The sequence below is a fragment of the Jaculus jaculus genome, chromosome 12 (assembly GCF_020740685.1).
Source record: "Jaculus jaculus isolate mJacJac1 chromosome 12, mJacJac1.mat.Y.cur, whole genome shotgun sequence".
In the NCBI taxonomy this organism is placed as follows: Eukaryota; Metazoa; Chordata; class Mammalia; order Rodentia; family Dipodidae; genus Jaculus; species Jaculus jaculus.
In genome coordinates this window covers 55426184-55450499 of record NC_059113.1, presented here as the reverse complement: position 1 = coordinate 55450499, position 24316 = coordinate 55426184, and the positions used below count along the sequence as shown (strand labels likewise).

Below are 24316 nucleotides of genomic sequence, written 5' to 3'. Positions count from 1 at the left end.
CACAGCAGTTTTTCTCTAGATCAAAGGAAGTTTTCTGGCAGACTGGTGCCTAAAACTCAGGGAAACCACATTAGACAATGTGTTTTTGCCATTTACAGGAGTACTATGTGCCAGGATGCAGGAGTCACTGAGTACACCATACAACACCCCATTGAACTGCTTGGTAGAGGTGCCGATAGTGGTTTGGACCTACATCACATGCCACCAACACGTGTCAAGTCGGTGGCCTTGTATTAATTAATATGCAGGCTACACCCGTGTACACAAGCCTCCCTGAGCAGGAATTTATTCCAGCCAAGCAAAGTAGCACTGGCTTCCTAGGGAGAAGACAAGAAAGAAATTCCTTTGATGCCAAAATGGAAATAATCACTTAGCATTTCAAACACAAGTTAAGCTTTTGTCACAGAAGACTAGAGACCGTCTAAGTGAACACAACTCAGGTACCACATCTTGACACCCAGTGCTGCCAACACCACATCTGCAACAGATGTGCATATAGACTCTGAGTAGAAAAGATGCAGTTTCTGTGTCTCCCAAGCAGCTCAGGCCTAAGGCTGTGATGATGGCAGCAAAGCAGCATTTTGTAGGAATTTCAAGTCATACACCTTGCTGCATCTGACACAGATCTGAGGCAGCTCAGCAGAAAGGCATACAATGAAGCAGTCAAGAGAAAGAAGCAGTCAGAGTATATATACGCTGAATTAGAAGAACAAGCATTTGGCTGGTTTGGCCTGCTCATGGCTGCTGCAGAGAGCTAGTACTGTCTGGGACACACACAGAAGCCAAGGAAAGACATCAGCTGGTAGAATGTGCTTGGGGGAAAACATGTGATTTTTCCCATCTACAGAAGAATGCACAAAAAAAAAAAAAAGAAGAAGAAGAAGAAAAAGAACGCATCCTTCCCAGCACCTTTGATGGGTGCATGTCCCTTGGCAGACTGGATTTGAACAGGACTGATTTGAGGATGTCTCTGACACTCTTTCTTACCTTCCTGCAGCAGGATGGGATCCCTCACAACATATACACAGGGAAAGGGAGAAAAGCAAAATCCCACAAATCACAGGTCTAAGAGTTTATAGAAGGGTAAGGACAGAAGAGGCAGAGGACAGAAACAAAGAACATGCCACCTACCACTCAGAACTGCTGGGAGCCTGCTTGCCCCTGGCCAGCCCCAGTCTGCGTCAGTGGGATATCTAACAGAAAAAAATATCTAGAAGCCCTGGCTCTTCCCAGAAGTCAGAACTCTCTAACCAACCTCGTAAAGACCAGACCTTACCCTCAATACTCTGTGGTGTGTGTGTGTGTGTGTGTGTGTGTGTGCGCGCACATGTGTATTTGTGTGCGTGCATGTATGCTTTTGGATGCACATGCACCTGTGTGTACATAGGTGTGGAGGCCAGAGGTCAACAATGGATGTCTTACTCTCCACTTTATTTTTTTGAGACAGAGTCTCTCACTAAATCTAGAGCTCAGTGATTGGACTACGCAAGCTAGCTAGCAAGCCCTAGTGACTCTCCTGTCTTTATCTTCCTAGCAATGAAATTACAGGCAGGCTGCCAAAGCCAGCATTTTATGTGGGTACTGAGGATGTGAACTCAGGTCCTCATGCTTGCATGACAAATGCTTTACCCACTGTGCCACATACACATTCATTCATTCCTTCTTTTTAATTTAAAAAAATAATTTATTTATTTGAAAAAAAGAGGCAGACAAGAGGGAGAGAGAATGGTCACACCAGGGCCTCTAGCCACTGTAAGCGAACTCCAGATGCATGTGCCACTTTGTGCATCTGGCTTACATGGATCCTGGGAAACTGAACCTGGGTACTTTGGCTTTGTAGGCAAGCGCCTTAACTGTTAAGTTATCTCTCCAGCCCTGTTTGTCTACCTTGAGGCAGGGTTTCCTTCTAGCTCATGCTTACCTGGCATTCATAAACCCCTGGCAATCTTCTTACTTCAGCCTCCTGAGTTCTGGGATTATAGGCATGAGCCAAAACACCTGGCTCTACTCTCAATCTTTCATCTAAACAAACAATGGTCAAACCATGCTGAAAATGGTCACATAACCCTTCCCTCAGAAGATACATGAAAACCATTCAGAGGACACCTACCACTGAGTCCACTGTATGCCTGACACTAAGATGCTGGTGATAGAAATGAGGGGTGCCACTGGGAGAAAAGACTCCCACACCCATAGTCATGAGTTTAATCATGGATGTGGAGGAACCTTAAAAAGAAGTTGGGGGCTGAAGAGATGGCTTAGTGGTTAAGATGCTTGCCTGCGAAGCCTCAGGACCCATGTTCGACTCCCCATATCCCATGTAAGCCAGACACACAAAGGTGAGGCAAGCACAAGGTTGCATATGCCCACTAGGTGGCACAAAAATATGGAATTTGAGTGCAGTGGCAGGGGCACTGGTGCACCAATTCTGTGTCTCTTGTTATCTCCAAAAAGTTTTTTTTTTAAGGGGTTAGGGTTGGAGAGATGGCTTAGCAGTTAAGGTACTTGCCTGCAATGACCAAGGACCCAGGTTCAATTCCCCATGACCCACATAAGCCAGATGAACAAGGTGACACATGCATCTGGAGTTTGTTGACAGTGGTTAAAGGCCCTGGCATGCCCATTATATCTAAAATAAATAAAAAATTTAAAAAGAAAAAAGGGGTTAGAAGCCAGATGTTCTGATTCATGCTTTTAATCCCAGCACTAGGGAAGTTGAGGCAGAAGAATATCCCTGAGTTTGAGGCCAGCTGGGCTACAGAGTGAGTTCTAGATTAGTCCTGGAGAGAGTGAAACCCTGCCTCAAAAACAAACAAACATACCAGTCATGGTGGTGCACTTTTAATTCCAGCACGTGGGATGCAGAGGTAAGATGATCACTGTGAGTTCGAGGCAAGCGGGAAAATACAGAGTGAATTCCCTATCTCAAAAAAGTAAAACATTTAAATTTAAATTTAAAAAAGACAGACAAGAGTTAGATATGAGTGTCTTAAGAAAACTTCAGCTGCATTTTTGGTAGCTGTGTCTCCTGATGATTAGAGTACCCCCATTATGGTGAAACATCCTTGAGGCTTCAGATGGGTTTCAAAACTAAAGGGCAAGACATTTTCCCATACATGTGCACTGACAGAGGTCTGCATCCTCTTCCTCCTTGTGAGCCTTTCTAGATGACCATGGGAAGACACATTCTATAAGGGAGATCTGGTCCACCATAATTTGGAAGGTGAATAGGGTCTCCTTACCGCATGAATATGCCACCCATGTCACAAATACACAAGAAAACTTAAAAATCCAAAGCTCAAAACCCACTGTGTTATTTCCCCCATTTCAAAACAGCACACCCCAATCTCTCCTGGAGTCTTTGCTTTGCTAAATAAACTCTGTCTTAAGTATTTATTTATTTATTTATTCATTTATTTATTTATTTATTCATTTAAGAGAGAGATACAGAAATAGGCAGTCAGAGAGAGAGAGAGAGAGAGAGAGAGAGAGAGAGAGAGAGAGAGACAGAGAGAGAGAGAGAGAACGGGCATGCCAGGGCCTCCAGCTACTGCAAACGAACTCCAGATGTGTGCACCCCCTATGCATCTGGGTTATGTGGGTCCTGGGGAGCTGAACCTGGGTCTTTTGGCTTTGCAGGCTAGCACCTTAACCGCTAAGCCATCTCTCCAGCCCTGTCTAAAACTTTTTGTGTCTCTAGACTAAACTTTTAAAAAATATTTTATTTATTTATTCATTTGACTCACAGAGACACACACAGAGAGAGAGGGAGAAAAAGCACAGAGAAAGAAAGGAAGAAAGAATATGGCATGCCAGGCCCTCTAGCCAATACAAATGATCTCCAGATACATGTACCTCCTTGTGCATCTGATTTATGTGGGTACTGGGGAATTGAACCTGGGTCTGTAGGCTTTGTAGGCAAGTGCCTTAATTGCTAAGCCATCTCTCAGGCCCTTTAGACTAAACTTTCAAGCAGAATCAAAAGGCTCCAACAACACTGAGAGGTGGCCACACTCCAGTCTTCTTTAAAACTTTCTAGTATGGGGCTGGAGAGATGGTTTAGTAGTTAAGCCTGTGAAGCCTAAGGATCTGGGTTTGAGGCTCAATTCCCCAAGACCCACATAAGCCAGACACACAAGGTGGTGCATGCATCTGGAGCTCATTTGCAGTGGCTGGAGGCCTTGGTGTGCCCATTCATATTCATTCATTCTCTCTCTCTCTCTCTCTCTCTCTCTCTCTCTCTCTCTCTCTCTCTGCCTCTTTCTGTCACTCTCAAATTTAAAAAAAAAAAAATTCTAGTAGGTTTGTCATAAGTAGCCTTTATCATGTTGAAATAGGTTCCTTCTATTCCCAGTTTCTTTAAGACTTTGACCATGAAGGGATGTTGGATTTTGTCAAATACCTTTTCTGTATCTATTGAAATGACACATGACTTTATCCTTCAGTTCTTTTATATAGTGTATTATATTTATCAATTTGCATATGTTGAACCATCCCTGCAACTCTGGGATAAAGCCTACTTGATTGGGGTGAATGATCTTTCAATGTGTTCTTGTATTCTGTTTTCTATTATTTTGTTGAGAATTATAAAAAATATGTAATTAATTAATTTATTTGAGAGACACAGAGAGAGGAGAGCAAGCGGGAGAGAGGGAAGGAGAAAGAGAGAGAGAGAATGGACACATTAGGGCCTCTAGTGACTGCAAACAAACTCCAGATGCATGTGCCACCATTGTGCATCTGGCTTATGCAGGACCTGGAGAATCGAACCTGGGTCCTTAGGCTTCACAGGCAAGTGCCTTAACTGTTAAGCCATCTCTCCAACCCTCCTTTTTGATTTCTTCAATGGCCCATTCATCATTCAGTAGTGTACTATTCAGTGTCCACGATTTTGGGTATGCTCTATAGTTTTCCTTGTTGCTAATTTGTAGTTCAATCCTATTGTGATCAGATAAGAGTACAAGGAGTTATTGCAATTTTCCTGGATTTGTTAAAATTTGCTTTGTGTATGAATATATGGTCTATTTTGTTGAATGTTTCCATGTGCTGCTGAAAAACATGTGGATTCTGCAGCACTTGGAGGGATGTTCTGTATATATCTGTGAGGTCCATTTGTTCTATGACATCATTTATTACAGATTTGGTATTGAAAACCTAATCAAAAGCCTATGGTGGGAGAAGTCATGAGCTTTAGGAGGGTAACACCTATTCTTCTCTGGCTAAATGCACATATTACCCTCAGCAACCTGCCCTGTAAGCATATTTCTTAACATTCATACCAATATATTAATGTTCCTCCCATTTGTTAAAAATATATATTTTATTTATTTGGGAGAAAGTGAGAATGGGCATGCCAGGGCCTCCAGCCACTGCAAACAAATGCCAGATGCATGTACCCCTGTGTGCATCTAGCTTACATGGGACTTGGAGAACCAAACCAGGATCCTTTGGCTTAGCAGGCAAATGCCTTACTGCTAAAGCCATCTCTCCAGGCCCTCCTCTCATTTTTCATTAGAGAAGTTTCTCTTTTCAGATGGTGGTGACCACTGGAATGACCCAAAAGGCACTACAGTGCTGAGAAAAAGTGATAGAGGAGTATTCAACACTGAGACATCTCTATCATACCTTCCAAGGCTCAGGGTCCATTGCAGAAGAAGTAGTGAAAAGAATGCAAGAGCCAAAGGAAGGGTGGGACTGCTTACAAGGCATCTGTTCAGACACAAATTGGCCTCAATATCCATGACCTCACAGTGCCTAGCACTACCTTCGCAAGACCCTATAGCAGGAGGAAAAGATGATGGCATCAAAACAAGAGATTAATTGAGAGAGGGAGGGGATATGATGGATAGTTGATCTGTGAAGGGGAAAGTGGAAGAGGGGAGGGAATTATTGTGTATTGTCTGTAATTATGGAAGTTTTCAAAAATAAAAGTAAAAAAAAATAAAATGTCAAATAAAAAAACATAATAAAGGGCTGGAGGGATGGATTAGCGGTTAAGGTGTTTGTCTGCAAAACCAGAGGACCCAGGTTCGATTCCCCAGGACCCACATTAGGCAGATGCACAAGGGGGCACACATGTCTGGAGTTCATTTGCAGTGCCTGGAGGCCCTGGCATGCCCATTCTCTCTCTTTCCCTCTTTTTCTGTCAAATAAATAAAATAAAATATTTTTAAAAATAGTAATATACTGACCAATTGGTTTTGAAAGAGGTTTCTCTTTTCAGACAGCAGTGATCACTGGGGATACTCAAAACTCATCAAATTGCTGAGAAGTAGTGACAGTGGAGTGTTCAACACTGAGACATCTCTATCACACCTTCCAAGGCTTAGCAACTATTGAAGAAGAGGTGGTGGAAAGAATATAAGAGCCAAAAGAAGGGGAGACGTGCTTTGCAATACTTTATCTTCTAGATACAAGTGGCTGAGGTATTCATGACCTCACAGTGGCTGAGGATACCTACAGAAGACCTGCATAATAAGAGGAAATAAAATGATAACATCAAAATAGCAGAGGGATTAGTTGGAACAGAGAAGTAAATCAGTGGAGGTGGTATTCAGAAGGGAAAAGGGAAGGTGGTGGGAGGGGATCATGATCATGGCATATTGCCTATGTGTATGGAGGTTATCAATAAAAAGTTTAAAATTGTTAAAAAGAAACTTTCTAGTAAACATTCAGGCATGGTAGTGCACACCTTTGATCCCAGCACTCAGGAGGATGAGGAAGAAGGAACACAATTTGTTTGAGATAATCCTGGGCTAAAAAGTAAGTTACAGGTCAGCATAAGCTAGAATGAGACCATGCCTTGAATAGAAAAAAAAAAAATTTTTTTTGTCTAGTAATCATTACGCAGTGTGTGTCCCACCATAATAATGGCAGAGGTTATAAGTAAGAACCTCTGAGCCAGGCACAATAGTGCACACCTTTAATCCCAGCACTCTGGAGGGAGAGGTAAGAGGATCGCTGTGAGTTCAAAGCCACTCTGAGACTACATAGTGAATTCCAGGTCAGTCTGGGCTAGAGTGAGGCCCTACCTTGAAAAACCAAAAAAAAAAAAAAAAAAAAAAAAAAAAAGAATAAGAACCTCTGACCTAGACACAATTCAAAGGAAAACTCCACTTCAAGTACTAAGCTGTCAAAGAGCAGTCATGCAATGTGCCAGGCACATAAACTTCACAAGGATTCCCCACCTTTGGACTGTGAAGAATATGTAAGACACACACACATAAACACGTAACAGCCATTAACAACGCAAGCCGTATGTGCAAAGAAATGGCAATCAATGGCATAGACAAGGGTCGCAAACATAGTTTACAGGGAACCAGTGAGGTGACATGGGTGCATGAGCCAGGCTTGGGAGCCCTTGGCTGCAGCCACTCTCAGAGCTGTATCAGTGTTTCCACATGGTGTCACCAGGTCTTTGAAACTCTCAAGAGAAGCCTGAAGTCAGGATTTTTAAAAGCATCTGGTTCTTAAATAATGGAATAAATTATAATAAGCTATGGCTGTTTGCAACTTCTGGTACAGACCATCAATGTGAAAGCAAGTCAGAAGTTGGAGACAAAGAACTCCCTATTGGCTGCAATGGTTAGCAAAAGCTTCTCAAAGGAAGTAAGAAAGGAGGGGACTCAGGTGTTCAAGAAGCAGACAAGAGCACAGGAAGAGAACAGTGAGCTGGGGACAGCACAGGCATTGAGTCTGGATGCTCCTTGACAAGATGAGAGCACAGAGGGCTAATGGGGACAGGGAGAAAGGCAGAATACCTGAAGCCACAGGGATGCAAGAGGCAAGGTTTAATGGAGCACAGGTTTAAAGCTGGATAGTTTAGAAAAAGGCAGTACTAATAAAGGGATTTCTAGGAAAATGTAGATTAAGGAATAGAGCAAGTGAGGACAGAGGAGTGAGACAAGGTCTCAGAAGAGGCTGATTGATGGGGTGGGGTAAAATTAGAGAAATGTAGAATCCTAAAGAAGTTGTTTAATTGAAGCAGAATGTTTCACCAACACAGAGATGACCTAGGCTGTGTCAGTTACCAGGATCTGGTAAGAGGTTGCTGCTTGTTGAAGGATAATAATTTTTTTTTAATAGTAGTGTGGGAGTAGGATCACTGTAAAGGGTTAGGGGCTAGAAAGGTGGAGAGGGACAGGAGTCTTTCAAAGAGCCTACCAAAAATGATGAAGACTGGGCTGGAGGGATGGCTTAGTGGTTAAGGCATTTGCTGGCAAAGCCAAAGGACCGAGGTTTGATTCCCCAAGTCCCACATTAGCCAGATGCACAAGGGGGCACATGTGTCTGGAGTTCATTTACAGTGGTTGGAGGCCCTGGAGTGCCCATTCTCTCACTCTCTCTCCCTCTTTCTCTGTCAAATAAATAAATAAAAAGATTTTTAAAAATGATGAATACCAAAAATTAAGGCACTGGGTTCAAGACAGGGGCTGAATACCCACTAGCTGACTGAAGATGGATATTAGAGTCTCCAGAGGAATGGAAAAAGCAGCATCAAATGACTCGATTTTTGTAAAGATATGCTGAGTCTTTCTGTGAGCAACACATCAACAGGGGCTGTCATACAAGAACTGGTGTAGCTGGGAGGGGTTGTGTTCCAACCAGTGAAGGGGGCAGTCTAAAAAAGCAAGCACACTTCCTTCACAACCATGCCTCTCCCACTCGAGCTTTCCATGTTTCCTCCTGAACTCTTTCTTCTTCCTCATGACTATCTGACTTACTTCTCTAGGGATAAAATATCGAGCTGGGGCTGGAGAGGTGGCACAGCGATTAAGGTGCTTTGCTGCAAAGCCTATGGACCCAGGTTTGTTTCCCCAGCACCCACATTAGCCAGATGTGCATAGTGGCACATGTGTCCTGAATTAGTTTGTAGTGGCTGGAGGCCCTGGAGTGCTCTTTCTGATTAGACTTTTGCTATTCGAAGACTAAATAAAATGATGACGTCTACATATTTCCCCATACAAGGCCCAATCTACACAGGCATCTCACAAAACATGTTCGCGGTGCTCTGAATTTACCAGCCAGCATCTTCATTTGAACAGTGAACAATTGCTATTTTAATCAATCACCTATGAACTACAAAACCAGATCACTAACAACCTGGGGCAGCCTGTCCTACAAGAATGATTAGGTACAGAAACTTACTGCCACACCTGAGAATGCTCAAGAGCTCCATGCAGTCAGCAAGACAGAGACTGACCAATTCCTAATCTAAAAACTTTTAGGCACAAAAAGAACCCCTAAAAGCCTCCTAAAATTGAGAGGTAAAAGACAGCAAATTTGAGGGGGACAGAATGAACAGACATTCATGAGCACTACATACTGGCATCTTGCACAGTCGCATGGTCACCAAACTTGGCACCTTGCTAGAGTATATTTTCAGTTCAATACTAATGACTGCAGGGGATGTAAGCTCCCAATGTGTGGTCTATATGACAAACACAGTATAGCCAGATCTCCAAATCTGTGGGTCTAGGTGATAAATACAGGGCGGCCAGCCCACAGTGTCTGTGGGTCTATGTGACAAACACAGGACAGTCAACCCTCAGTATCTGGTTTCCACACCTACAGTTTTGACAACTGAGGAGCAAAAATCTTTATAGAGATTGTGAATGTGAAGAAACTGACTTGCAAGTGAAAGACCCTGAGATCCACCCTAGAACCAAAACATAAAAGAGAAAAAAAAAAAACTGTTCCATACCGAATATGTACAGATTTTATTTTCTTGTCTTTACCCCCAAAACAAAGCAGCAAAACCATGATTTTTATGCAGCACCTATATCATATTAGATGTTCGTAATCTGGAGACAATTTAAACTGAAGTATATGGGAGGATATAGGGAGATTATATGCAAACACTATGACTGGGATTTTGGTCTTGGAGCCAATCCACTATGGACTCTGAGAAACAAATGCAGGCTAATCCAAAGATAACAAGAATTTCTGCCTCAACACCTTCTGCATGTCTGCTGATCAACACTGATGGGAAGGCAGAAGCAAGAGCCGGGATAAGGGTGAGAAGGGGAGCTTTAAATATCCAACTTAAAGTTAAACCTCAGAGGAATGTGCTTCTGCCATGTGCTTCAGTACGAAAGGCCAGAGGTCAGTGCTGACAAGACCAGAAGCCCCACATAAGACAGAGAAGGCTCTATAAGAGGTGGCATGGCCTTGTGACCTGATCACATTTAGAAAGTGATTGATGGCATGGCATCAAGGGCTGGTTTGCAAACTTCTCCCCTGGGGAGTATGAACTGCCTTTTCTAGAACAGATGGGTGCTCGTGAAGACACAGGGCCAGAACTAAACCCTGTGGAACAAATTACTGTTTTGGAAAAGGATAATTGGATGACACAACTTTTCAAGTCCATAAGAGACAGAAAACAGAAAAAATTACACGCCTCCAAGGGGACAGTTTTCAACTGAAGATTTCAAAAGGACTAATGTTTCATTAGTATGTTAATTTGGGTTTGGAAGAAATTAGAAGATGCAGCAAGAAAGATGAAATTATGCTGAGAAATGGTACCCTCCTAAGCAGAGAGACTTTATCCAAAGGAAATGCATGCAAAGGAGTCAGGGCAAAGACAGGCGAAGGAGCAGAGCAAGGAGGCATCAGCCAACACACAGGTTACATTACCTTGATGGGCTCGCATTTCGGGAAGGGCCTTTTCTAAGACTGCTAATGCTTTTCTATGGTAATCTGCTTGGGCTTCTAATAACTGAGAACAGACCCACATTCAAAAACAAAAGTAATGTTAGCATTGGATGGACACACACACAATGGCTGAGCAAAACTGAAAATGAACTGTTTTGAAAAAAAAAAAAAGCCAAAATGACTAAATTTTTTACAATGCATTGATATTGTCAAGGGAAGGTGCTTACCGTTACAAAGAATCTTCCGTACTCTCCTTCTTTGGCCATGAAGCTGTACATGTCTGCTGCAAGTTGATCCTGGGTTAATGGAAGAGAAGATAAGTTATTAAAAAGCAGTGGAAGAAAATGGGAATAACCTCCATGAGTTCTTAAGGAAGTGATGAAGAGTCCTAGGAAATGACCCAGCAATTAAAGGTGCTTCTCAGGTTTGATTCCCCAGTACTAATGTAAAGCCAGATGCAAAAATCACATGTATCTGGAGTGCATTTGCAGGGGCAAGAGGCCTTTATGTACATGTGCACGTACATACATACATGCATGCATACATATATACATACATACATCTTTCGAAGTGTGGAAGGGCCAGGTATAGAAGCTCACATCCAAGATCCAAGGCCTGGATATGAAAATGGAATTTCACAAAGAGCTAGAACTCCCAAAGTAAAATCAAACTGAAATGAAGCTGGAAATGAAAGTATAGCCAGCTAAACAAAAAGCTCCATGGTGAACATCATTGACAGAACAGATCAAGTGGAGGAATGCCAGACCCTGAAGACAAAAACCAATGAGAAGTTAACCACTACAAAAGCATCAGCATGACAGGGATTAACTCCCAGTTTTCAATAACTGAGTATTAATAGTCTCAATTCCCCAAACAAAAGACACAGACAGCCGGGTGTAGAGGTGTATGCCTTTAGTCCCAGGTAGAGGTAGGATAGCTGTGGGTTCAAGGCCAGTCTGGGGCTACAGATTGATATCCAGGTCAGCCTGGGCTAGAGTGAGACCTTAGCAGCCCCCATCCCCCCAAAAAGACTATCAGACTGGATCAGAAAACAGAATGCATCCTTTTTCTATCTTCAAGAAACCACCTCAACAGCAAAGACAGACCTCCTAAGGGGTGAAAGGGCAGAAAAAGGTATCCCAAGCAAATGGAAGCAGGAAACAAGCAGAAGCTGCTATTCTAATAACTGACAAAATAAATGTCAAGTCAAAATTAATCAGAAACAATAAAGGGCACTTCACACAGATTAAAGAAACAATCTACCAAGTGTACAATAAAACTAAGTCAACTCATTATATTTTATCTGACCACATTGCAATAAAGCTGGAAATTAACAAGAAAAATGGCAGAAAATACACAAACCCATGGAGATTAAATAACATACTACTGAATAATAATGGGATCACTGAAGAAATCAAGAAGGAAATAAAAAATTTTCTACAACTGCCAGGTGTGGTAGCACATACCTTTAATCCCAGCACTGTGGAGGCAGAGGTAGGAGGATCACCGTGAGATCAAGGCCACCCTAAGACTCAAGTGAATTCTAGGTCAGCCTGAGCTAGAGTGAGACCCTACCTCGAAAAAAAAAAAAAAAAAAAAAAAATCCTAAAACTGAAAAACCTGAAAACACAACAAAGTCTATAGGATACAATGAAGGAAATTCTAAGAGAGGAGTTTACAGTTCAAAGTACCTACATTATTAAAAAAAAAAAAAAAAAGATCTCAACAAATTAATGATGCATCTGAAGGCCTTGGAAAAACAAGACAAACCAAACCCAGAAGTATCAAAAAAGAAATCATTAAGATTAGCCATGAAGCTGGGCATAGTGGCTCATGCCTTTAATCCCAACACTAGGAAGGCAGAGGAAAGATCACTGTGAGTTCGAGGCCACCCTGACTATATAGTGAATTCCAGGTCAGCCTGAGCTAGAGTAAGACCCTACCTCAAAAAACAAACAAACAAAAAAGGCTAGCCATGGGTTATTGTCTACAATTTTGGTAGTTATCAATAAAAAAATAAGTTATTTAAATTATGTAAAGAAAAGATGAGGTCAAAAATCAATGAAAAGCCGGGCATGGTGGCACACGCCTTTAATCCAAGCACTGGGGAGGTAGAGGTAGGAGGCTTGCCATGAGTTCGAGGCCACCCTGAGACTCCATAGTGAATTCCAGGTCAGCCTGGGCTAGAGTGAGACCTAACCTCGAAAAACCAAAAAAATAGAATAAAAACAATGAAGCCAAGACAGGCTGGAGAGATGGCTTACCAGTTAAGGCACTTGTCTGCAAAGCCAAAGAACCCAGGTTTGATTCCCCAGGACCCACATAAGACAGATGCACAATTTTTTTTCCTTCTCCACCTCCCCCCCCTCACCTTCCCTCCCTCTGTTTCACAAATAAATAAAGCAGTGAAGTCAGGCATGATAACACACACCTTTGATCCCAATGGCGCTCAGGAGGCTGCGATAGGAGGATCACTATGAGTTTGAGGCCACATTGAGACCACAAAAAAGTAAACAATAAATCAATGAAACAGAGATTTTAAAAAACTAAAAGAATCAATGAGGGCTGGATAGATGGCTTAGTGGTTAAGGCACTTGCCTACAAGGCCAAAGAACCCAGGTTCGATTCCTCAGGACCCATGTAAGCCAGGTACACAAGGTCACACATGTGTCTGGAGTTTGTTTGCACTGGCTGGAGGCCCTGTTGGAATGCCCATTCTTTCTGTCTCTCTTTCTTTCTCTAATACATACAATTAAAATTAGAATTAAATTAAAGAATCAATGAAACAAAGAGGTGGTTCCTTGAAAAGGTAAGATGGATAAACCATTAGCAAAATTAATCAAAGGAGAGATAAGGCTCTGATCAATAATATTAGATGAAAAAGGAGACATTACAACAGATAACAATGAAGTTGACAGTATCACAAAGACATACTTCTAAAACCTATAATCTACCAAACTGGAAAACCTAAGAAATGACCTATCAAAGTTAAACCAAGATGAAAAAAGTTAAGTATTTTTATTTATTTAAGAGAGAGGAGAGAATGGTCACTCAAGGGTCTCTAGCCACTCCAGATGCATGAGCCACCTTGTGCATCTGGCTTCACATGGGTTTTGGGGAATCAAAAGGGCACACACCTGGAGTTCTACTCAGCGGTAAAGAAAAATGAAGTTATGAAATTTGCAGGAAAATGGATGGACCTGGAAAGGATTATACTAAGTGAGGTAACCCAGGCCCAGAAAGCCAAGCGCCACATGTTCTCTCTCATATATGGATCCTAGCTACTGATGACTGGGCTTCTGCGTGACAATGAAAATACTTAGTAGCAGAGGCCAGTAAGTTAAAAAGGAGACATAAAGGGAAGAGAAAGGAAGGGAGGAGGGTACTTAATAGGTTGATATTATATATATGTAAGTACAATGATTGTTATGGGGAGGTAATATGATGGAGGATGGAGTTTCAAAGGAGAAAGTGTGGGGGGGGGAGGGAATTAACATGGGATTTTTTTTATAATCACGGAAAATTCTAATAAAAATTAAAAAAATAAAAATAAAAATAAATTTAAAAAAAGATATGTGCTGCCATACCCAGCAATATTTGCTATCTTAAAGGAGGAATTATAGCATGGCATGAATAAACTAAAACATAATAGTTCTTATATCCATCTAGCAGAACAAATAGGCCATTTTTGGAAAAGATGAATGAGAAGAGAACTGCCTAAGGTGAAGACTGAGACTCATCAAAGTACCATTTCTTTACCACTTTCAGTAACATTTGGGATAAACACCTATTCATATAATTTGATGCACAGAGAACAATACCATTTATCACCTATTCAATCTGAATCTAGCATTTATAAGACAAAAGCTTACATTTTTCCCAAGTTACAAAGTAACTATTCAAGCAGCATTTTAAAAGTGATTCCTAGGCTGGAGAGATGGCTTAGTGGTTAAGGGCTTGCCTGTGAAACCTAAGGACCCTGGTTCCAGGCTCGATTCCCCAGGACCCACATAAGCCAGATGCACAAGGTGACTTAAGCGTCTGGAGTTTGTTTACAGCGGTTGGAGGCCCTGGAGGGCCCAGTCTCTTATCTATCTGCTTCTTTAGCTCTCTGTTGCTCTCAAATAAATAAATAAAAACTTAAAAAAATTTAAGGTGATTCTTCCCAATTTGCTTTTCTATTTTTTGAGGTAGGGTCTACCAGGCTGACCAGAAATTCACTCTGTAGTGTAGTCTCAGGGTGGCCTCAAACTCAGTGATCCTCCTACCTCTGCCTCCCAAGCGCTGGGATTAAAGGTGTGTACCACCACGCCCAGTCCCTTCCCGATTTGCATATGACCAATTTACTCTAGATTAAATACTATAATATTTGTATTAGAAAACATTATACACATCTGTTTTTATACCTATTGTCTGCCATTTTATTTTTTGTATAAGTCTTACTGTGATCTTCCCCCTTCCATCTCATGTGTGTAGTGTGCACATGTATGTGTGCAAATGTGCACCCTAGTGTGAGCATATGCAAAGGCTCAAGGAAGACATGGGGTATCTTCATCTATCAATCGTTTGCCTGAGACAGTTTCTCTTTGGACCTGGTACTTCCCATTTTTCAGTTAGTCTGACTGACCAAAGAGCCCCAGCAATCTTCTTCTTCTTGTGCTCCACTGCTCTACCTCTGCCCCCTGTCAAAACTGGGGTTACAGACATGAGCAGCCATGCCCAGCTTTTTTTTTTTTTTTTTTTTTTTCCCCTCTCTCCCTCTCTCTCAAGGTAGGGTCTCACTCTAGCTCAGTATTACCTGGAATTCACTATGTACTCTCAGGGTGGCCTCGAATTCCTGGCAATTCTCCTACCTCTGCCTCTGAGTGCTGGGATTAAAGGCATGCACCACACACCCAGCTCATGCCCAACTTTTTATGTGGGTATTAGGAATCAAACTTAGGTCCTCCTGCTTGCAGAGCAAGCAGTCTTACCCACTGAGCCATCCCTTCAGCCCCATCCTCTCTTTCATTAATCTTTTCTGTGTTTTAGATAAGCCTAGTTACATTTTTCTTAAATATAACACTTGAATTTTTAAAAATAATATTTTTTTTAATTTTTTTTTATTTGAGAGTGACAGACACAGAGAGAAAGACAGATAGAGGGAGAGAGAGAGAATGGGCGCATCAGGGCTTCCAGCCTCTGCAAACAAACTCCAGACGCGTGCGCCCCCTTGTGCATCTGGCTAACGTGGGACCTGGGGAACCGAGCCTCGAACCGGGGTCCTTAGGCTTCACAGGCAAGCGCTTAACCGCTAAGCCATCTCTCCAGCCCGAATTTTTAAAAATAATATTTTGATTACAAAATAATGTATAGTGCTGGATAAGAAAGAAGAAAATAAAAACCATTTTTATAACCAAAGCATTCTGACAAGAATTATACAACATATTAAGTAAATAGTTTACATCATTAGACCTTTTACCTATCATTTACAAGAAGCAATAAACTGCAATTATGGTCCACACTGAAAGGGACTCCTCATACCTTGCACTGTTCTACTTTATTTCCAGCTTCATCCATCTCTTCCTTTAGAGTATCTATTTTGGATGGAAGTCCCTGAAAGTTGGCTCCTGAAGACTTGTGTGCTTGGTTCCATCTGCAAAACAGAGTGTAAATGAGTCAGGACTTCTGGAGGCAGAGCCATCCCCAAAATTCTTCCAGGAATGAGTGTCAATAGCCAGGATGCCTGCTTCTCTCTAGTAAGCTCATGTAGCACTGAATAAGCAAGCTAACACATTCACTAGCATCTCCCCAACAAGACTCAATGCTGGGGCAGCTGACTGCTCTAAGCACAAGCAAGCATCCCTTGTGTTACAGAAATACCACTTGAAGCAGCCAGTGGAGACACTTCTGCAGTGTCCAGTCACTGAATCCTTGCCATGAAGCATCCCTTTGCCTTCCTGCTTTGATCGAGAATGTTCCCCGGTCCCCTCACAACAATGACTTACTTGAGGACTCCTTGTGTTGCATCTTCCTGTTCTATTTTGTGACCTGTAATTGCTTATAATAGATAAATGCCAAAATTTCAATAATGTGGCTAAGAAAGCATCCCAAATATATATAGTGATAGTACAGGGAATACGAGGGAATAACGACCCTCAACAATTTTTGTGGTTTCTAATTACGCTTTGACCATCTGTTTGAGTATAAATATGTCTGCTTCCATGGACGTTTGTTACACTTCCAATTTAAATACAGACATTACCAATATGATGCACAGAAAGGCTTCAGCAAGTTCACAAAAGCAGAATTGTCAGTGCTGTATTTAAGAAGAGCACAGATCTTAGAAAAAGACATGTTCAAGTTGGAAGAATAGCCCCAACTGTGTGACCCTGTTAAGTTACTGACCTACTATCTCTGGGTCTCAGCTGCCTTATGTATAAATAAAAATGATGAATATTGTCTGCTTTGCAGAACTAAAATAAGGTATAACAGAGAGCACAAGCACACATGTATGCATGTATCCACATCATAGATTCCTACCTAACACTACTTACTGTTTTCCCTCAGAAAAGCTATAGGAGTAAGTAAAGGTAAAGAAATGTTCAACTGCTTCTGCTTCTCCAGGACCTACTTTAGTTAACCAAATGAGTAAGACCAAGAACAGTGTTGGCATGGTGGCACACACCTATAATCCCAGCACTCAGGTGGCAGAAGTAGGCAGGTCATTGTGGGTCTAAGGCCAGCCTGGAACTACAGCATGAGTTCCAAGTGAGCTTGGACTAAAGTGAGACCCTACCTCAAAAAAGCAAAACATGGGCTGGAGAAATGGCTTAGTATTTAAGGTGCTTGCCTGCAAAGCCAAATGACCCAGGTTTGATACCTCAGGACCCATGTAAGCCAGATGCACAAGGGGGTACATGCATCTGGAGTTAGTTTGCAGGGGCTGGAGGCCCTATAGCATCCATTCTCTCTCTCTTTCCCTGCCTATTTTTCTCTCTCAAATAAATAAAGCAAAATATTTTTAAAACCACACAAACAAAAAAGCAAACAACAACAACAAAAAGAGTCAGTATTGGCTGGAGAAGTGGTTCAGCAATTAAAGGCACTTGCCTGCAAAGCCTACTGACCCAGTTTCAATTCTCTAGCCACCCACAAAGAGCCAGATGGGCATTTGTTAGCAGCAGCCATAGACCCTGGCATGAGTGCACGCACACACACTCATACACATAAACAAAAAAGCTTCCCCCCACCCTTTTTTTCTTTTTGAGAGAAAACCAGAGAGAGAGAGAATTAGTGCACCATGGCCTCATCAACTGCAATTGAGCCCCAGACACTTACACCTCCTAATGGGCATGTTCAACTTTGCACCTACCTCACCTTTGTGTGTGTGCCTAATGTGTGATCTGGAGACTAGAACATGAGTCCTTAGGCTTAGCCTTAACCACCAAGCCATCTCTCCAGACCACAAAAAAAAGCTTTTTAAAGAACAGTGTTGAAGGACTCAGGATGAATACTTACCTAGCATAGCATGCACCAATTCCTAGGTTTGAACCCCAGCACTGCATAAACTGGATATGATGGCTTATGCCAGTAATCCCAGCTTTTAGGAAGCAGAGACGGGAGGATCAACTTCAAGGTCATCCTCAACTACAGGGTGAATCAAAGCCAGACTGGGATGTATGGGACCCACATACATGAGTCCTGGTGAGCAGAAGTCTATAATATTGCTCATCTAGGTCTAGTAAGAGGCATGTACAACCTTGCCTGATTAACCAATAAAACATTCTCCCACTGAGAATCCTAGCATCACTTGGGAGGCAGAGGCAGGAGGATCATTTTGAGTATGAGGCCAGCCCAAGACTATACAGTGAATTCTGGGTCAGCCTAGTCTAGAGCAAGACCCTACCTCAAAAAAAAAAAAAAAAAAAAATTCTGGCCAGCCAGGCCAAATGAACCAACAGGTGCAATAGTGGCACATCTGTTATGGGGAAAACCAACCACTTTCTGATTTGACTGGAGGCCTCCTCCATGGGATTGAATATATCCCTGATACTGAAAACCTACAACAGAGGTAGTCATGAGCCATAGGGGTGTAACATATGCTAGTATCTGGTTAAATGTATATCCTATGCTTACCAAACTGCCCAGTAAGCACTTCTCTTCATGTTCATACCAATATATTAATGCTACTCTCACTCTTGACTAGAGAAACTTCTCTTTTCAGATGGCAGTGACCTCGGGATGACTCAGAAGGCATCACAGTGCTAAGAAGTGACAGAGGAGTGCTCAGTATTGCAATCTCTATTATACCTTCCAAGGCTCAGAGTCTATTGTGGAAGAGGTGGCTGAAAGAATGTAAGAGCCAAAGGAAGGGTAGGACTCCTTATAACATGCTCCTCCGGGCACAAAATGGCCTGGATATCCATGACCTCACAGTGCCTAACACTACCTACACAAGACATACTAGGAAGAAATGATCATGACATCAAAATAAAAGAGAGATTGAGAAGGAGAGGGGATATGATGGAGAGTGAAGTTTCAAAGGAGAAAGTAGGGGGAGGGAGGAAATTGCCATGGGATATTGTTTATAATTATGGAAGTTGTCAATAAAAAAATGAATTATATGTATGTATGTATGTATGTATGTATGTATGTGTATATATATATACTGAATTAAATAAATAAAAATAAATTCTTACTTCTCCTGAGCAAAAATGCACTGGGCACAGTCTGACAGTCCCTGGTCTTGTCTGTCACATACATATAGATGTTGCCATTAGAATCTTAGCTCTTTGTTATCTCTAAAGCATGCAGAAAGGTATAAAGAGAACAAATGCAGGTCCCTCCCTGGACCATTAAAACAAGCCTCTTCTCAGAATCAGCCCTAATCCTGGCTCCCTCCAACTGGCAGTGAGGAGGCCTGTGAGTTCAGTGTCTAGCACAAAGTGTAAGGCAAACAATATCCATGGAAAATAGAAGAAAAAATGGGCAGGGCCAGTGGGGAGTCAAATGAGCTAACATGTAATTTATGGAGATTAAAACCTAGCATGTACTAAATGTCTAATAAGTGATACTCTGACTGGATAACCACACTATTATTTTTTATCATGACTGTATGCCTCGATGGACCTCTTATCACCCCATTTCTTAAACCGGGACACATCACAACTACTGGCATGTGTATTTAATGAGATGGAGCTTATTTCCAATGAAGTAAGCAAATATTAAGTCAGCAATGCAAATACTCAGTGGCATCTGAGAAACAGAGATGCAGCACTGGCACAGCCATGTTCTATACCTGTGATCAAAACATCTTACGGAACTCTGAAAGGGCAGCTGCACCAGAGTGGGCTTGCTAAATCGAGATCCATCTGTCTTCTTCATAGAACCAGTGAGGACTGGAATCACTGGGAAGAAGGGGCAGCAAAGACACTCTTTTGTAAATAAAGTTTTATTGGCACACTGCCATGAATATTCACCTACGCATGATCCATGCTTCTTTTGATCTTATTTTTGCAATACTGAGAATGGAATGTAGGGTTATTTGTGATAGGCAAACACTCATCTTTGATCACTCCCTCGGCTCCAAGGCTGCTTTTGTCCTGTGACAGAGTGAAGGGGGTGACAACAGGCAAATCTGGTTTGTAAAGCTGAAAATATTTCCTATATGGTCTTTTACAGAAGTTTGTAAGCCATTGTGATGCAGTTTGAGACAGGCCTGGTCAGTAGGTGATACTTCCCTATTTCCAGTTCTCAGAGCTCCAGAACAAAGCAAATCACAGGGAAACTCTGTGCTAAGGACAGAGCTGAGGTGGCAGTTTTGCCCCAGGCCACTTCAGGCTCCACTGCACATGTCAACCAACAGCTGAGCAGCTCTGTAGACCTAGTCATTAAAGGTTGTTTACAAGAGTCACCTTCCTTGTGAACACAGCATTTCTTGTTGGTGGAAAGTAATTATGAGTGTCAGGGTTGAGACCTGGCGGGACCCTCAGAAGCTATTAGGACAGCAGAGTTGTTCTCTCAGAACTGTCAGTGCCCACCCCTCTCCCATTAAACACATTTACTTAGTTTTTCTTGGGTCTTTTTGTTTCCTTTCTCTGGTGACTTACTCAAGACCGGATGTCTTAACAACATACTCACTTCCACTTTTGGGAGAGAGGTCAAAGGCTATAACCTAGTCAATAGTTCAAATGCGTGACTTTCATTCTGTTTTCTCAGCAGTCTTGTCCATAGTGAGGGTGGTTATGCATACTCAGGATGTGATATAATCATCCCACTATAAATTGCTACTTTTCTTTAGTTTACTTACCTAGCTCGGACAGAATCCCAGTCCAACACCAACTTGGCGAGCTGTTTCCTCTGTTTTTGGATGTTAGGAATCTCCACCTGGAAAAAGAGTCATGCCCAATGGAGGCACAAGCGAATTTTGGTTTAATGCTTCGAGAAACAATATCCATCTGCAAGTTTTTTGCTTTGGCACAAACTTCTGTATTTTCAATTTATTTCCCAAGAGAAGACTATATTAAAGTTGCTAGTTATTGTTAAAATTTTAGACTTGTGAACCATTAACCATCCAGCCTGCTTCCATGCTGGGCAGCATGAGTACCCACCTCTGCTATGCCGTAGAGAGGATCCACAATCTCCTTCTCAACAAAGACTTCATGCTGAGACAGCTCCAGAGCCAGCTGATTCTCAGCATCCCCGCATGTCTCCAGCATCTTCCTATAGGAACAAGACACCAACAGCCACATGATGGTTAACTCAGGCACGAAGCTGTCATGTGGCTGCATCTCTGCCTACTTTCTGACAGGAATACAGTAGAGCACTACTTAATAAAGCTTTTAAAATGCTATGCATGTAGGATATTGCCTAAGACACAGTGCTTTGTAATAAAAATAAGGTCTGGAGAGATGGCTTAGTGGTTAAGATGCTTGTCTGCAAATCCTGGACCCATGTTCTTTTCTCCAGGTCCTACATAAGCCAGACACACAAGGTGACACATGTGCACAAGGTCACACATGCACACAAGGTGGCACTTGTGTCTAGTGTTCAATTACAGTGGCTGGCATGCTAATCCATACTCCCTCTCTTGCATTAAAAAAAAAAAAAAGACTTGCCTAAATAAAAATGACAGTGACAGAGAGGCAGCTGAATGGTAGACTGTATACCTTGAATACACGCAGCTCTTGACAGAGAGGAAGGGACAAGAGGGGAAAATGACCCTCTCTGGCACAGACTTTATAGGGGCAGGGATGAGTTGTGAACACTGAAATCACAACTTACAGAAGAATAGGTTCTCAAGCCAGGTGAAACCAAGTATTTTTGTTGTTGTTGTTTTTAGATAAGCAGAGTCTCACTCTAGCCCAGGCTGACCTGGAACTCATAGTGATCCTCCAATCTCTGCCTCCTGAGTGCTGGAATTAAAGGCATGTGTCACCAAGCCCAGATGAAACCAAGTATTATCAAAATACCCTGAAAATCTTTTAAAGTGTGCAAAAGGTCATACATTACATTTGAGGGCCGTGAACACTGTCTATATGAAAATCATGCTTCTTTTGTTTTCCTGTGAACACACAACTGATGTCACACACATAGTATGCATGTAAATGTGTAAAACCCTGTCTATGTCCTACCTTTCTCTTTTCCTAGGCACCCTGTCCCTCCAGCTAGCTGTGTGACATGTTATGAAGTAGTCATGGAAGCACAGTGAAGTTGCCTGAATTTGAAGACAGGTTTTCTGTTTTGCAACACGTGTGCTCTCGGGCAAGTTCCTTACCCTCTCTTGTCATGTCATTTTACCATCTCTTGTCATCTATAAAATGGAAGCATGAGCACTAACTGCTTCCTGGGCTGCCATGAGCTAATGAGCCAATACATGGACAGGCCTCAGCACAGGACTGGCACAGTGTCACCATCACTGGTATGAGGATAATGGTAACGATACACGCAAGTGAAAACACAGAAACCTGTGCAGGCTGGACAGGATAAGGGCACCCAATGTGGCAGATGCCACAGAGGAAGTGGGTAAAGAAGGGGAGAAAACCATTCTCTTAAAAGAATGGGCAAGGGCTGGAGGGGTGGCTTAGTGGTTAAGGCATTTGCCTGCAAAGCCAAAGGACCCAAGTTTGATTCCCCAGGACCCACATTAGCCAGATGCATAAGGGGATGCATGCGTGTAGAGTTTGTTCGCAGTGGCTGAAAGCACTGGCACACCCACTCTCTCACTCTCTCTCTGTCTCTTTCTCTGTCAAATAAATAAATAAATAATAAAATATTTTTTAAAAGAATGGTTCTGAAATGAGAATTGGGAAGCCCAGAGCCAGCTTAGTTGAACATTTATTGGTCCCTTGTGTTTAGGCTGTGGTTGAGGGTTAGTCACCATGACACTTTGTTGGTCACACTTAATAGAAGTGACAAGAGACTGATCAGGGTTGTAACCCTGTGGCAAGTTTGTTTACCAGCTTAGAAAAGAACATACTGACCTTCTAGTCACCAGTGTGGCTCCTTCTCCACCCAACTTTAGCCAGGCTCCCACTACAGAAAGTCCTCCCAGTGGCCTAGCACCTTGGGTGTTTTCTCCCAAGGACCTAAGCCTCCCCTGGTGGATAAGCCCCACTGTCATGCTCCAGCTTTCTATGTGCATGAGCTCTTACCCCAGCAGACAGTCTTCTAGCTGGGCAGACGCTTCCTGCAGATTCTGAGCGAGAGCCGTCACAGGAAGTTTTTTCTGGAAGACAAAGACCCAATGTAGATTTTTAAAGCTTGTTGCTATTTGACATCCATTCTCAGTGGTCAGTTGCAGATCTCTACTAGTGACCTTTCCCTGATGCAAACTGAACAAGTCAGAAAGAGACAGAGGGTTCTGGTTCTTGCTCTAGTCTCACAGGTTTGAGCTGTGGAACTTCATCCCGTGAATCTTTAGGGCTTTGACCAAATTCCTGTCAGATGCTCTGGCTGCTGTTACTGTTACTGTTACTGTTACGGTTACTAATCAGCACATACAAGTTGAGTAGGGACCAAAAGTGTTTCAAATTTTGGTGTTTGGGGGGGCTTTAAAACATTTGCACAGTCTTCACTATTGAACATTCTTAATATAAAAACTGAAATGCTTCCAAGTCTGAAGTGGTTTGAGTGTCAAGTCTGTACTCAGAAAGGTCCACACTTCAGAGCAAGTTAGATTTCAGATTTCTGGGTTATGTTCTATGCACAGATCATCCATCAGAGATCTTATTCTCCAAGTGATTATCACAGGTCAATACAATAAAAAGCTCAATGTTAACTTTGTCTAGACTATCTTAGACTGAGTCTTAATTTGGCTATAATCCTAAAATCTAGCTTTAAAAATCTAAAATTATCTAGCACAATATCTAAACTTTTGTTGTGTTCTTTAATCATTTATTTTTGTTTGTGAAAGAGTGTGTGGGCACATGTATACCATGGTATGTGTGTGGACCCAATCTCACTATTCCACCTAACTTGAGGCAGGGTTGCTCTTGATCTTGTTCTGCTCTTCTTTTTTTCTGTGCTCACAGAGTTCTTCTGGGAAAGTCTCTTGTCTCTGCCTCCCATCTCACCATCAGCGTTGGGAGATTACAGAAGCCTGTTGCAGTTTCCAGCTCCCCACACCCAGACAGAGTCTCACTCTATTCCAGGCTTACCTGGAACTAACTTTGTAGTCACA

At 42.2% G+C, this 24316-nt stretch overlaps 1 protein-coding gene across 6 annotated transcripts in view; it reads right to left on the bottom strand.

Annotated features, from left to right (window-relative positions):
* Arhgap17 (Rho GTPase activating protein 17) overlaps window positions 1–24316 on the bottom strand; it is a 156527-nt gene that overhangs the window by 36644 nt on the left and 95567 nt on the right. For 3 of the 6 annotated variants that reach the window (XM_045130878.1, XM_045130877.1, XM_045130875.1), the window contains exons 4-9: window positions 23289–23362; window positions 21246–21357; window positions 20945–21021; window positions 16177–16288; window positions 10881–10949; window positions 10636–10729 (exon numbers count right to left, since the gene is read on the bottom strand). In XM_045130878.1, coding sequence (XP_044986813.1) covers window positions 10636–10729; window positions 10881–10949; window positions 16177–16288; window positions 20945–21021; window positions 21246–21357; window positions 23289–23362 — 538 coding nt within the window. Of the gene's footprint in view, window positions 1–10635; window positions 10730–10880; window positions 10950–16176; window positions 16289–20944; window positions 21022–21245; window positions 21358–23288; window positions 23363–24316 lie in introns of those variants that run through there. The other 3 variants (XM_045130879.1, XM_045130876.1, XM_045130880.1) reach the window with 2 other exon arrangements.